This window comes from Rhinoderma darwinii, chromosome 2 (assembly GCF_050947455.1).
Source record: "Rhinoderma darwinii isolate aRhiDar2 chromosome 2, aRhiDar2.hap1, whole genome shotgun sequence".
NCBI classification, from domain to species: Eukaryota; Metazoa; Chordata; class Amphibia; order Anura; family Rhinodermatidae; genus Rhinoderma; species Rhinoderma darwinii.
The window spans coordinates 437,578,686-437,593,681 of record NC_134688.1 but is presented as its reverse complement, the minus strand read 5'-3'; the positions used below and the strand labels follow the sequence as shown (position 1 = coordinate 437,593,681).

At 42.5% G+C, this 14,996-nt stretch overlaps 1 protein-coding gene across 1 annotated transcript in view; it reads left to right on the top strand.

The window, feature by feature from the left end:
- EPHA3 (EPH receptor A3) overlaps positions 1 to 14,996 on the top strand; it is a 349,426-nt gene that overhangs the window by 300,174 nt on the left and 34,256 nt on the right. The window contains exon 14 of the mRNA XM_075854459.1: positions 3,370 to 3,519. Coding sequence (XP_075710574.1) covers positions 3,370 to 3,519 — 150 coding nt within the window. The remainder of the gene's footprint in view (positions 1 to 3,369; positions 3,520 to 14,996) is intronic.

Below are 14,996 nucleotides of genomic sequence, written 5' to 3'. Positions count from 1 at the left end.
CTATAGAATTTGGGTGTTAGGTATCATCTAAATGGCCGTATTGCAGATCCATTATGGGTCCATACTGTTACTCTGTGTGTCATGGTGCATGGTAGGTTTGTTTAATTTTGCATTGGGGCCCAGAAGCTCCAAGTAACCCCTCTGTGTCTCAGGCTGCAGCTACATTTATTTTTATAAAAATCCAAGTAGAAGAAGAGGCTAGTTGCCATATACACAGAAGATGAAAGTCGGCCGATCATTGTTTTAAAATTATATGAACAGTTATTCGCAATGGCCGATGTTTCACTATCTTCTGAATAAGTGAGCAGTCTCATTGAATTTTTTTTCACCCAGAATTCGTCTGAAACTGTGTGTGTATGTCATGAACAGCCAATCATTCATCACTTTGCTTTTTTTTACACTTTCCTTTTTAACCATGTTACTTATCTGCATGTTAATGGCGGATTGCATGAGCGATCCAACATAGGATTGAATGGCCGCATTGTGGCCAATCCTAATCTTAAGTGTATGACTAGCTTTAGGGTGAAGGCTATGGTATGTCTGACTTATCTCTGATGGACAAATATACATTGTCATTGACACTAGATCAGGTTTCCCTCTCTACAGTCATAGGTTCAATTAAGCTTCTCTCTGCGAAAAATGAAAAAAAAAAGGGGAGATATCTCCCACTGTTAGAGAGGTCTGAGATAGACAGGGGCTCTTGGGTGATTTTACGATGAAAGCCTCTGCAAAGAAGTTTATGGAGACATATGGGAATGTCTGCTCTTCTGGCCGATACAGTCAACAGGATCACTGGAGCCATTGAAAAAGCATAGTAACCCAAAATGAAAAATAAAACTGACCAGTCATTGAGTTCCCCTCCTCTGATAAGTTGATGAATAGTCAGCCAATTTTTAGATATTTCTAAGAAACTTGGATAATAGTTACAGACATTATGGCTTTTAGATGGTTTGTCACCCGACTTTACCAGTAAGGCTATGTTCACACGCTTAACAAAATACGGCTGTAAATACGAAGCTGTTTTCAAGGGAAAACAGCCCCTGATTTTCAGCCGTTTTTTGAGCAACTAGGGTTTTTTACGCCTGTTTTTTTGGAGCTGTTTTTGTATTGAGTCAATAAAAAACGGCCCTAAAAATGGCTCAAGAAGTGACATGCACTTTTTTTTACGGGGCTTTATTTACGCGGCAGTTTTTAAATACGGGCGCGTAAAAACTGCGTCGTGGGAACGTAACGCCGTTTTTCCCCATTGAAATCAATGGGCAGATTTTTGGAGGTATTCTGCTTCTGATTCTTCAGCCATTTTTCAGGACGTTTACGGCCCGAAAAATGGCTGAGAATAGCCCGTCTGAACATACCCTGAATCTGACAGCTATGCAATGATGAGGGAGCCGGAGATGTATTACTGTATAACTATGCGGATCTGTCAATCAGGTGTCTAGGAAAGCCCCATGGCAGCTGTAGAGGCAGCCATATTGAATAAATCCACTATTCCCACAAGTAGATGTAACTGTATGAAAACAAACTTCGCCGTTACCCATGTGTAGATATGTAAAATGATTATTACATCACCACCAAATACATTTGTGGATTACTCGTCTAATTATAACTTACATGTATCGATTTCTCTATTAAATTGCATTTCCCAAATTGGCCTAGAACAGATGATGTCGATATATATAAGGTCACCTTACATGAGAACACACAGATCGAGGTTACAGGGCGTATATCCTGTGCAATTAGTATAGAGGGTAACACAGCTGTCATCCATGGTAATCCCTTTAGTGATAGAAGAACATGGCTGTGCATTGTAATAGGATGTTAAATATTCCCTAAACACATGGCGCCTGTTCATGGTGCATCACGTGGGAGGTGGGATATTGGTGCATAGTTATTCATCATTATGTAATATATCTATCTGTCATCACAATAAGAACACAAAATGCTGACATGTTATTCCAACCTCTTAATCATCTTATCCATGTAGCTTGTTAGTAAAGTGTTATTTTAGCTGCCATGAGATTACTATCTATATAGTGTAGACTGTAGGACAGGGCTATCCTCAAGAACTTGTCCTCAAGTTCCCGAGTTGTTCTCTTCTGTCAAGGTACTACAAATCTATTTAGCTGTTTTTCTTTAGCCCCCACGGGGGTTTTCATCTTACTTTCTCAGGGTCCTATATAGTAATTATTACTGAATGTCTAGTTGTGTAGTCCAGTGTCGGACTTCCGTTCCTGTGGGGTTGTCACAGGAAATTGGGGCTATCCTGCAGCTATACTGAATATGTGCATGTCCACCTTTAATTTCATCATCTGAGCAAATAGTTAATAAGGTTGAATGAAGTGTTTATAGCTCAATCCTAAAAAGTGTTAGACTCTACCAGAATGTGATCTGCTTCAAAGTCAGCTTTGGATGGGTTTGTCTTCTGCTGGACCTTCTGTACCCATTTCTGTTACTATGTCAAAACCTAAGCCCAATTAAGGATTCCCTGGCATTCTGGTGGTCCAGTCCAATCCTTGCTAACTAGGTAGATTTGCAGTCAATGATTCTGGGAATGCAAGAGACCCCAGATTTAAAGGATATGTCTTATGAAGACAGACCCTTTTGTGTGCCCTATTAAGGCATATAGACATCATAGAGGGGATACTTCGCTCGAGACCATCTTTTTATGAGAGATGCTCACAAAGAGCATCTCCCGCTCTAGCAGACCCAGCTCATCCATGTATTTTATGGTCAGTCATTCATTTAAATGGCTGTCGTGTAATACTACATTTACTACATGTATAGCCAGCGCTAACAGCTGATCACAGAGGATTGAAATCAGATCTGCGTTGGTGAGATGATGTCACTGCTGTTGCACTTTTTGTCCATTATATCTTTATTTGTATGGCCATATCATCTGGATGCCCAAACACATTTGATAAAGTAAAGCACATTTATTTACAAAAGAAACAACACAATCAATACATATACAGTACAAATCCTATATGAAGCCATTAAAGTTATAGCGTCCAGGAATAATGTATTTATCTATTAATGAGATATATAATTGTGCTGGTAATTGTGGTGTGTTTGTAAATGAAAACATGATGAGAACAGATTTAAGGATGCATCTATGGAAATAATATTGATGACATATGTTTGGTGTCCATTTGTAGCATACATAGGCTACTTTATATCATCCAATGACATAATAGATCTGCTACCATGGATATTGTAACATTAACATTGACTGTTTATTATATTCCACCATTCACCCCACCCTCTAATGCGATAGCATATTGTTTTATCCAGTCCTGAACTAGATAATATGCATACTTTGTAAAAAAATTCTATTGCATGCTTAATTAAAAATGACTTTCATCTCTACAGGGTGGGAAGATACCGATAAGATGGACGGCACCGGAAGCCATTTCATACCGTAAATTCACATCCGCTAGTGATGCATGGAGTTATGGCATTGTAGTATGGGAAGTTATGTCATATGGAGAGAGACCCTACTGGGAAATGTCCAATCAAGATGTAAGAACATGATGATAATAATAATAATAATAATAATAACAATAACATATAATACACGTAAATGGAAAATTACAATATTGGTATAAACATCAATTTCTGATGTCAGAACCTGACAATTATACAGAGAATAACGGCACTACATGGGTGCTACTTATCTGCTCCAGCAGTCGTCTGTCACAAATCATTTGTGTTGGAAGCTCTATCTCCTTCCTTTCTTTAAAAAGAGGTTCTTCAGCAGCAGCAGTGTGTGTATTACATAGTACTGTGCCCCAGTTGTTGCAGAACATAAAATACAACTGCTGCCGACTATCCTCATGAAAAGAATGAAGATGTCTCATATAATGTGATTGATGGTGGACAGGAAGTGCCTCCTTATTCTTCCAATAGAGGTTCTGCAGCAGCTGAGGTGTATGTTATAAGGACCAACATACCCCTTTCTTTAAGTTATAAGAATATTAGGAGACACCTCAGAGGTCCTGGACCTGTATAAATGCATTCCGAGATTATATGGTAATAAATCTCCTTGGTGATTTCTAATAATATTATAATGTACAGTAGGGGGCGGTACATAGTATGAAAATCTACAACCACACAGTTATCAACTGCGTATATTTAAGAAATGAAAAATATAACAAAAAACATATTTACACAAGGGAGTATTCAGATAATTGCAGTACCTCTGAAAGCTGACTACAGTGTGACTGACATAGGCATTGCAACATTCAAGGCAAAGTTGAATTTTATCGGGACCTATAGCTTTAGAATTGCAATGCCGCCATCTGTAAGCGGTGAAGAATAAAAAGAGACCAACAATCTCATATTTACTTGTAGGTCTATTATAAAAACGTTGTCACAGGAGCCAAACAATGTTTAGTGAACCCAATATTTACATACTGTTAGAGCATATTGTCTCTAGTCTGGATATCCATCGGGGAACGTTGCCAGGTTGTGTAGAGACAGGTGATATATAATATGTGAATGGTGTAAATAGCGGCAGATGGTTCGATTCTTCCTCTTTTATATTTGGAACAATAATCAAAGCTCAAGAGAAAATGACAGCACAGATATAAATCCATGTCTGATGAAATCTTCCCCATATAGCTATTTGGGGTTGTCAGTACATTGGGAAACATTTCTAATATAATGTATATTTTATAATAGTTGTCTGCTTTAGACAACACATTGCTCAATGTCCTATTAGGTTATGTTAAACTAATACGGAGGGAGTCTCTATTTACCATGTTGGAAATAATGGAGAACCATGGCTTTCAATGGGCACTCTGCAATGTTTGGTCTTCCCTACAGTGGCACTCTGGAGAATAAACCATGTAAGGCTGTGTTCCCATCATGTTCGGGCACTACATTGGCGTATATGTTGGGAAATTCTCCTAACGTATATGTCAAACGTGCCCGTAGATTTTATTGGCTAGACATATGCCAGAAGAGTGTCTTTATAGCATACATTTGGTTGTAGTCTGTTCTGTGTGTCTGGGACATACTTTCCGAGGTATTGTTCGTACTTAGTGCCCCAACATGATTTGTACAGAGCGTAAGCTGGGGTATTTTAAACTGGACAACCCCTTTAATACTTAGTTGACCTAAGGAACAATCAGATATTGTTACAGGTTTTTATTTATTATATTGTAGGTTAAGTCTCTGTAGCTGAGATAGGTCCCCATTTTTAAACATCTTCAAACTAATGTTAATGGCACACCAATTGACTATAATGGTATACTGCACATACACAATAAAGTTCTGATAATCTGGCATCATTAGGACCACTTAGTTCCTGCATTGTTGCAAATTCCAAATGTCGGAAATACACATACTTGCATACGCTCACACATATATATAGCACGTACATATATATATATATATATATATATATTGTGAGGGTTTAGCATCAGGAGAGGTTGGTACAGCGGTTTCTTTGTAGCCAGAGACAGGGACACCGTGCATTAAAAGTCATAACAGGGCTTTGCCTGTGTTTTTATTCTTGTCAAAGAAACAGCCTCTTGTACAACAAGGCAAAATACAAAATAAATCCTGCTCGTCTGAGCACTAACTAAACAAGATATTATCTAACTATACCGAGTGCCTTCCTACCAGGCACTGGACACAAAGTAACACCGGTCTTTACTCACATAGAATACAGGCTACTCCAGCCTTAGTAGTCTCCAGTCTGAGTCAGGGGTGAGACTCACACACAATGTGTCTGCACCTTTTTATACACAGGCTACAGGTGCAGCTAATTGGGCAGCAGCCTTGTCCTACAAACAGAGATGGACTAGGGATTGGGGAACCCGCCCTGCTCTTCTCCAATCCAACTCCAGGCCCTTTTTTCCGGCTTTTCCTTAAGCCGAGATTGGAAAGCTAGCGCTTTCTATTGCAAGAACTACTCATTCCCTGGAGCCTAGGATACATATGACAGGATTCTAGGGGAAATGTACCTTCCCTCAATGACTTTACCTGTCACTGTCTCACATACCCTCTTCCTCTGTTCGAGCCCGTGGGATCGGACACATTTAGCTACAAGGCAGTGTGTCCTAGACAAAGCGTCAGCATTGCCCTGCAGTTTTCCTGCCCTGTGTTCCACAGTATATTTGAAGTTCTGCAAAGTAAGAAACCACCCTGTAACTCTTGCATTTCTATCTTTAGCTTGACACATCCACGTAAGAGGAGAGTGGTCTGTAACCAACCTAAACCGACAACCCAATAAATAATATCTCAGGGACTCAAGTGCCCACTTAATTGCCAAGCACTCCCGTTCAACTATGCTATAGTTTTTCTCAGCCGGGGTAAGTTTTCTGCTCAAATAGGTCACAGAATGTTCCTCACCACCCACCTCTTGTGACAGAACTGCTCCGAGCCCCACATTAGAAGCATCAGTTTGGACAACAAACTCCTTTTTGAAGTTAGGAGTGACTAAGACTGGTTGGTTACACAGGGCCAGTTTCAACTCTTGAAAGGCGCTTTCAGCCTTCGTGTCCCACTTGACCATGACAGACTTACTTCCCTTGGTAAGATCTGTCAGGGGCGCTGCTGTGCTGGCAAAGTTTGGAATGAACCTGCGGTAATAACCTACAATTTCTAGAAAAGCTCTGACCTGATTTTTGGTTGAGGGCTGGGGCCAGTTTTGGATAGCCTCAACTTTGTTGACCTGTGGCTTTATCACCCCTCTCCCAATTATGTACCCCAGATACCGTGCTTCCTCCAAGCCTAAGGAACATTTCTTTGGGTTTGCTGTAAAACCCGTGGCTCTGAGGGAGTTTAGTACTGCTTGTACTTTTGGTAAGTGGCTTTCCCAGTCATCACTAAAGATTATAATGTCGTCCAGATATGCCGAAGCATACCAACGATGGGGTTTGAGGACTATGTCCATTAACCTTTGAAAGGTCGCTGGAGCCCCATGTAGCCCAAATGGTATACAAATATATTGAAACAGACCATCCGGGGTGATGAACACAGTTTTCTCTTTGGCGCCCTCCGTGAGGGGTACTTGCCAATAGCCTTTAGTTAAATCAAGTGTTGAAAAATACCTTGAATGGCCCAGTCTCTCTATTAACTCGTCAACTCTTGGCATTGGGTATGCGTCAAACTTTGACATCTCATTTAACTTGCGGAAGTCGTTACAGAAACGCAATGACCCATCTGGTTTCGGAATCAATACAATGGGACTTGACCATTCACTTTTTGACTCTTCAATAATCCCAAGGTCTAGCATTTTCTTGACCTCCTCAGATATGGCTTGTCTACGAGATTCAGGGACTCTGTAGGGTTTCAAGTGGACCCGAACCTGAGGCTCGGTCACAATGTCATGTTTTATTATACTGGTCTGTCCTGGCAGTTCTGAAAACACGTCTGTGTTTCTCTGCACAAACTCTTTGTCTCCTGTTTCTGTGGCTTTGTGAGGGATTCTGACACATACACATCTGGGTTAGGACTATAGGGGGTCCTTACTGCCACGAGGGTCTCTCTTTCTTTCCATGGCTTAATTAAGTTCACATGGTATAACTGCACTGTCTTCCTTTTACCTGTTTGGTAAACTTTATAATTTACATCCCCCACCTTTTCAATTATCTCATACGGCCCTTGCCATCTAGCAAGAAATTTGCTTTCTACAGTTGGCACTAAGACCAACACTCGATCACCAGAGTTAAAATTTCTAACTTTAGCAGTTCGGTTATACACCCTGCTCTGCTGCATCCTGAGCTTGCTCCAAGTTTTCCTTAACTATCGGCATGACCGCAGCGATTCGGTCTTGCATCAACGTGACATGCTCAATTACACTCCTATAAGGTGTGGACTCTTGCTCCCAGGTTTCCTTGGCTATGTCCAGGAGACCACGGGGTTGTCTGCCGTATACAAGTTCGAAAGGAGAAAACCCTGTGGATGATTGAGGAACTTCACGTACAGCGAACATCAAATAGGGCAGAAGACAGTCCCAATCCTTCCCATCCTTACTAACCACCCTCCTCAACATGCCTTTTAATGTCTTATTGAATCTTTCGACAAGACCATCAGTTTGAGGGTGATATATAGAGGTACGCAGGTGTTTAATTTTCAGCAGTTTACATAATTCCTTGGTGATTTTGGACATAAAGGGAGTTCCCTGATCGGTAAGGATTTCCTTAGGTAAACCAGTACGGGAAAACATGTAAAACAACTCTCTTGCAATGGCTTTTGAAGAGGAATTTCGCAAAGGGACTGCCTCAGGGTAGCGTGTGGCATAGTCCAACACCACTAGGATATATTGATGTCCTCTAGAGGATTTGACTAAAGGGCCGACCAGATCCATGGCAATTCTCTCAAAAGGGATCCCAATGATAGGCAAAGGCACCAGCGGACTCCTAAAATGTGGCATAGGAGCCGTTATCTGACACTCCGGGCAGGACTCGCAATACCTCTGAACTTCCGTATATACCCCCGGCCAGAAGAATCGTTGCAAGATACGCTCTCTTGTCTTTTCGCAACCTAGATGTCCACCCAGCACGTGTTTATGAGCCAGGTCCAACACCGTTCTACGATACGGTTGGGGTATCACATGCTGTTCAACAACCTCCCCACGTACGTTATCTATCCGATACAGCAAATCCTGGTTAACCGCCATGTGTGGAAACACCTTATCAGCCCCTGGATGTTGAGGCACTCCATTTAATACCTTAGTATTTTCCCTGGCTTTTACCAATGTGGGATCGCTAAGTTGAGCGGTCCCAAAATTGTTACGTGATACATTTAACTCTGGTATCTCAGAAATTTCCTCCTGCTCATCTGTTTCACCAGCAAAAACAGACAGAGGAAATTTATCAGGCTCAGTGGTCACCCCTACTGCTGGCACCTCAGCATCTTCGTTAAAGGGTTCTGGGCTAATCACAGCGCACACATTAATACCATCATTAACATTTACAGTGGAGGTTACATCTTTCTTCCTCCACAAGTCCCAGAACACTGGGAAGTCTCTCCCCAGGATCACACTGTGCATCAGGGACTTGACCACACCCACTTCATGGCAAGCGGTTCCACAGGAAGTCTCTAGAGTGACCAAAGCGGTGGGGTATTCTTTAGTGTCCCCATGTATGCACAGGACCCCTATACTATGTCCGCTGAATGTTCCAGGGTCTATCAGGCTGGCATGCACCAGGGTAACCAGACTCCCAGAATCCAGCAAGGCACTCACAGTACACCCCTCCACTTTTACAACACACATTTGATGCTCAGTCTCGTAAACAGTCTCAGCAGAACAAACAGGACGTGCAAACAAGGATATTCGCCTTGCTGCATCACACTCCATTGGCTCAGTAGTCAGGGAACAATTGGCAGCAATATGCCCAGGTCCATAACACCGCCAGCACTGTATGCGGCCCCGGTCCCCAACTTGAGACCCTGGTCTGGCCTTCAGTGTCTCTCTGGGATTTCTTCCCTCCGTCTGCTGCCCTTCTGAGCCACCTCCCTTAAAGACATTTCTCACTCCTCTAGTAAATGGAACAGTCTTACCGGTGCTCCGCACGATTTGCTGTTCCTGGGGTTAGAACATCCAGGCGGTACTTCTTGGAGTAGATCCTGAGTAGCTCTGTACCTTTCAATCAGGTTCACCAGCTGTTCCGCATCTGTAGGATCTCCTTGACCGACCCAACGCTGAACCTTCGGTCGTAAGGAGCGGATGTATTTGTCAAGCACCACTCTCTCCACGATCTGCGCAGGTGTTGATTCCTCTGGCTGTAGCCATTTCCTTGCAAGATGGACAAGATCATACATTTGTGATCGCGCAGGTAGGTGTTCCACGAAAGTCCAGTTGTGCACCCGTCGAGCACGCACATTCATATTAACACCCAGAAGGGCAAGGATCTCACCCTTCAGCTTGGAGTAATCCTTGGCATCCTGCTCATTGAGATCAAAGTACGCCTTTTGCGGCTCTCCGGTTAGGAAAGGTGCCACCACTGCTGCCCACTGATCTGAAGGTAACTTCTCTCGTTCTGCCACTCGCTCAAACACCATGAGATAGGCCTCAACGTCGTCTGTGGATGTCATCTTCTGCAGAGATGTCTGTACCGCTGCACGAGTGGTTTGGCGCAAACCATGAGGCCCCGCTGACCTCTCCACTGAGGCCTGAATTTGGTCTTGCAAATAGCGATTAATTTACTGCTGTTCTTTTAAGGCCAGTCTGTGGGCTTCACCCAGCAGAATATTGGTTTCAGCCTGTGCACGCATGGCTTCCTCATGCACCAGTCGTGCTGGCTTCTTGCAGAGCTGTGCTTATCTTCCCCTGGTTGATATTAGCCTGAATCAGTTGTTTAAGTATTTCATCCATTTTAACAGTCTCTTTTAGCCCTGTTGCCGCCTTCACCCAAGACATACACTTCCAAGCACTCTCGAGGAGAAAAAATTGTGTTGTTGCCCCTAGCAACGATTTTCCACTTGGAGCAGAAAAAGTCCTTTTAAATAGGTGTATGTCTCTTTAAGACTGTGCCCGCATCGGCCACCATATGTGAGGGTTTAGCATCAGGAGAGGTTGGTACAGCAGTTTCTTTGTAGCCAGAGACAGGGACACCGTGCATTAAAAGTCATAACAGGGCTTTGCCTGTGTTTTTATTCTTGTCAAAGAAACAGCCTCTTGTACAACAAGGCAAAATACAAAATAAATCCTGCTCGTCTGAGCACTAACTAAACAAGATATTATCTAACTATACCGAGTGCCTTCCTACCAGGCACTGGACACAAAGTAACACAGGTCTTTACTCACATAGAATACAGGCTACTCCAGCCTTAGTAGTCTCCAGTCTGAGTCAGGGGTGAGACTCACACACACTGTGTCTGCACCTTTTTTATACACAGGCTACAGGTGCAGCTAATTGAGCAGCAGCCTTGTCCTACAAACAGAGATGGACTAGGGATTGAGGAACCCGCCCTGCTCTTCTCCAATCCAACTCCAGGCCCTTTTTTCCGGCTTTTCCTTAAGCCGAGATTGGAAAGCTAGAGCTTTCTATTGCAAGAACTACTCATTCCCTGGAGCCCAGGATACATATGACAGGATTCTAGGGGAAATGTACCTTCCCTCAATGACTTTACATGTCACTGTCTCACAATATATGTGTATATATAGATATATATACAGTGAAGGAAATAAGTATTTGATCCCTTGCTGATTTTGTAAGTTTGCCCACTGTCAAAGACATGAACAGTCTAGAATTTTTAGGCTAGGTTAATTTTACCAGTGAGAGATAGATTATATAAAAAAAAAAACAGACAATCACATTGTCAAAATTATATATATTTATTTGCATTGTGCACAGAGAAATAAGTATTTGATCCCTTTGGCAAACAAGACTTAATACTTGGTGGCAAAACCCTTTTTGGCAAGCATAGCAGTCAGACGTTTTTTGTAGTTGATGATGAGGTTTGCACACATGTTAGATGGAATTTTGGCCCACTCCACTTTGCAGATCATCTGTAAATCATTAAGATTTCGAGGCTGTCGCTTGGCAACTCGGATCTTCAGCTCCCTCCATAAGTTTTCGATGGGATTAAGGTCTGGAGACTGGCTAGGCCACTCCATGACCTTAATGTGCTTCTTTTTGAGCCACTCCTTTGTTGCCTTGGCTGTATTTTTCGGGTCATTGTCGTGCTGGAAGACCCAGCCACGAGCCATTTTTAATGTCCTGGTGGAGGGAAGGAGGTTGTGACTCAGGATTTGACGGTACATGGCTCCATCCATTCTCCCATTGATGTGGTGAAGTAGTCCTGTGCCCTTAGCAGAGAAACACCCCCAAAACATAATGTTTCCACCTCAATGCTTGACAGTGGGGACAGTGTTCTTTGGGTCATAGGCAGCATTTCTCTTCCTCCAAACACGGCGAGTTGAGTTAATGCCAAAGAGCTCAATTTTAGTCTCATCTGACCACAGCACCTTCTCCCAATCACTCTCGGAATCATCCAGATGTTCATTTGCAAACTTCAGACGGGCCTGTACATGTGCCTTCTTGAGCAGGGGGACCTTGCGGGCACTGCAGGATTTTAATCCATTACGGCGTAATGTGTTACCAATGGTTTTCTTGGTGACTGTGGTCCCAGCTGCCTTGAGATCATTAACAAGTTCCCCCCGTGTAGTTTTCGGCTGAGCTCTCACCTTCCTCAGGATCAAGGATACCCCACGAGGTGAGATTTTGCATGGAGCCCCAGATCGATGCCGATTGACAGTCATTTTGTATGTCTTCCATTTTCTTACTATTGCACCAACAGTTGTCTCCTTCTCACCCAGCGTCTTACTTATGTTTTTGTAGCCCATTCCAGCCTTGTGCAGGTCTATGATCTTGTCCCTGACATCCTTAGAAAGCTCTTTGGTCTTGCCCATGTTGTAGAGGTTAGAGTCAGACTGATTAATTGAGTCTGTGGACAGGAGTCTTTTATACAGGTGACCATGTAAGACAGCTGTCTTTAATGCAGGCACCAAGTTGATTTGGAGCGTGTAACTGGTCTGGAGGAGGCTGAACTCTTAATGGTTGGTAGGGGATCAAATACTTATTTCTCTGTGCAGAATGCAAATAAATATATATAATTCTGACTATGTGATTTTCTTTTTTTTTTTTATATATATAATCTATCTCTCACTGGTAAAATTAACTTAGCCTAAAAATTCTAGACTGCTCATGTCTTTGACAGTGGGCAAACTTACAAAATCAGGAAGGGATCAAATACTTATTTCCTTCACTGTATATATATAAAATATATACAAATATAGATCCAAGCATAGCAGTTGGTCCTCCCTGGGGCAGAGGTGGGCTCTTTGGGAGCTGCGGTGCAGCAGTGGGTACTCTCGGGTTCATTAGCTAGTCCTCCAGGGTAATTTATATAATATACATATATAGACTCATGGCAAGGCCTACAATGCTACTATGGTTTATGTAAATTTGATTAAAACAAGGCGAGATGACATTGGGACAACAACACTAGCACAGAGATTCTTGCATAGTGACATACACATTCATAAAGCCCTGATAGGGAGCCTACATATATATGACTCATGATGACTAGCCACAGTCCCCCGTCCCCCCCGAAGGGCCCATTGCAACCTTCCCCAGATGACATAGTAAAGACACTAGTGTTGGGCTATTGGGTAATATAAATAATAAACTGGCAATGGACTATTTTGGTCGCATGCTAAATTATCAAGATTTCCCGACCAACTGGTGCGGAGCTAAAGCAATTATCCTTTATACTGTTTATGAACTTCTATTTACTAGGAATGGTAAACTGACAGTACAAAAATACACGTAACATAAAGAAGGTCATTTGTCTTTAAGGCTTAGATATCCATTAAGATTCTCGCCTTATCATCTATTAACTAACGTGAATACAATAACATCTGCAAGCTTCAGACCCTGTCACATTCTTCTTCCCTTACATCACCCCTAACAATTAGAAAAATTAGGTATTTATAATCTCAAAGCACTTTTTCAACTTTTTGATTATTTGTTCATAGAGGGAATTTTAACTTTTCAGTGCTCTGCCAAAAATGTCCTAGATTATCATAGTCTTATATAAACACCAAGTGACTAATTAAGTGATCATATATGACATCAAAGTAAAGAATATATACGAAATGTACTCATGTAATACAATGATTTCATGTTTTTCTTCTTTTCCTAAGAGGAACCTTTACGCTTGAAGGGCACCTTAAGTGGTCCATGGGTTTAGAGCTATTACTAAATATTGTTTACCTAGCGTTTAAATTAAATCCATATTTGGCCAGAATGTACCTTTTAAAGGGAGTGCTATAAATGTCCTTCTCTTAGAGACATGGCAAAGATTTATCTTCTAGATTTAAAAGCTATGTCCACCTTTACAACCATTTTCTTTTATAATTGTATAATTTTTTCCAGTGTATCTAACATGAAGAGTGAAGCAGCTTTGCAAATAGTCTTGATTAAAAATATTCTATCGTTTTGTGTCTACAGCTCCTATGCAGACCTATGTCCTATGTTTCAATGGTAGCAGACTGAAAAACACACCCTGTGTAATCTGATCCTGCAGTCCTATTACAATCCATCTGTCCCCAACTTCTTGCTAACCTATTAAATGTAAGTTAGTGAGAGTAAGGCCTCATGCACACGACCGTACTTCTTCCCACCTGTAAATACTGGCGTAAATACGGGTCCGGTGTCACACGTATTCGACCCGTGTTGCAGCAGTATTTACGGACCCGTGCCCGTAAATACGGTTCCGGTGTCACCAGTATTCCACCCGTATTTACGGGCACGTTTTCAATGCAAAATTGCACTGCACTAATCGGCAGCCCCTTCTCTCTATCAGTGCAGGATAGGGAGAAGGGGCAGCCCTTTCCGAGGTAAAAGTAAAAGAAATTCATACTTATCCGGCCGTTGCCTTGGTGACGCGTCCCTCTCTTGACATCCAGCCCGACATCCCTGGATGACGCGGCAGTCCATGTGACCGCTGCAGCATGTGATGTGATGTCGGGTCGGATGTCGAGAGTGACGCGTCACCAAGGCAATGGCCGGGAGGCCGGACTGGAGGAAGAAGCAGGAAGTTCTCGGTAAGTATGAACGTCTTTTTTTTTACAGGTTGCTCTATATTGTGATCGGAATTCACTGTCCAGGGTGCTGAAAGAGTTACTGCCGATAAGTTAACTCTTTCAGCACCCTGGACAGTGACTATTTACCGACATCGCCTAGCAACGCTGCCGTAATGACGGGTGCACACACGTAGCCACCCGTCATTACGGGAGCTCCATAGACTTCTATGGGCTGCCCATGCCGTTATTACGGCCTGAAATAGGACATGTTCTATCTTTTTCAACGGCATGGGCACCTTCCCGTAAGAAAACGGGAAGGTACCCGTGGCCAATAGAAGTCTATGAGCCCATTATTACGGGTCGTGTGCATGAGGCCTAAGGGTATGTGCACACGATAACTGCAATTACGTCTGAAAATACGGAGCTGATTTCAGAGAAAACAGCCTCTGAT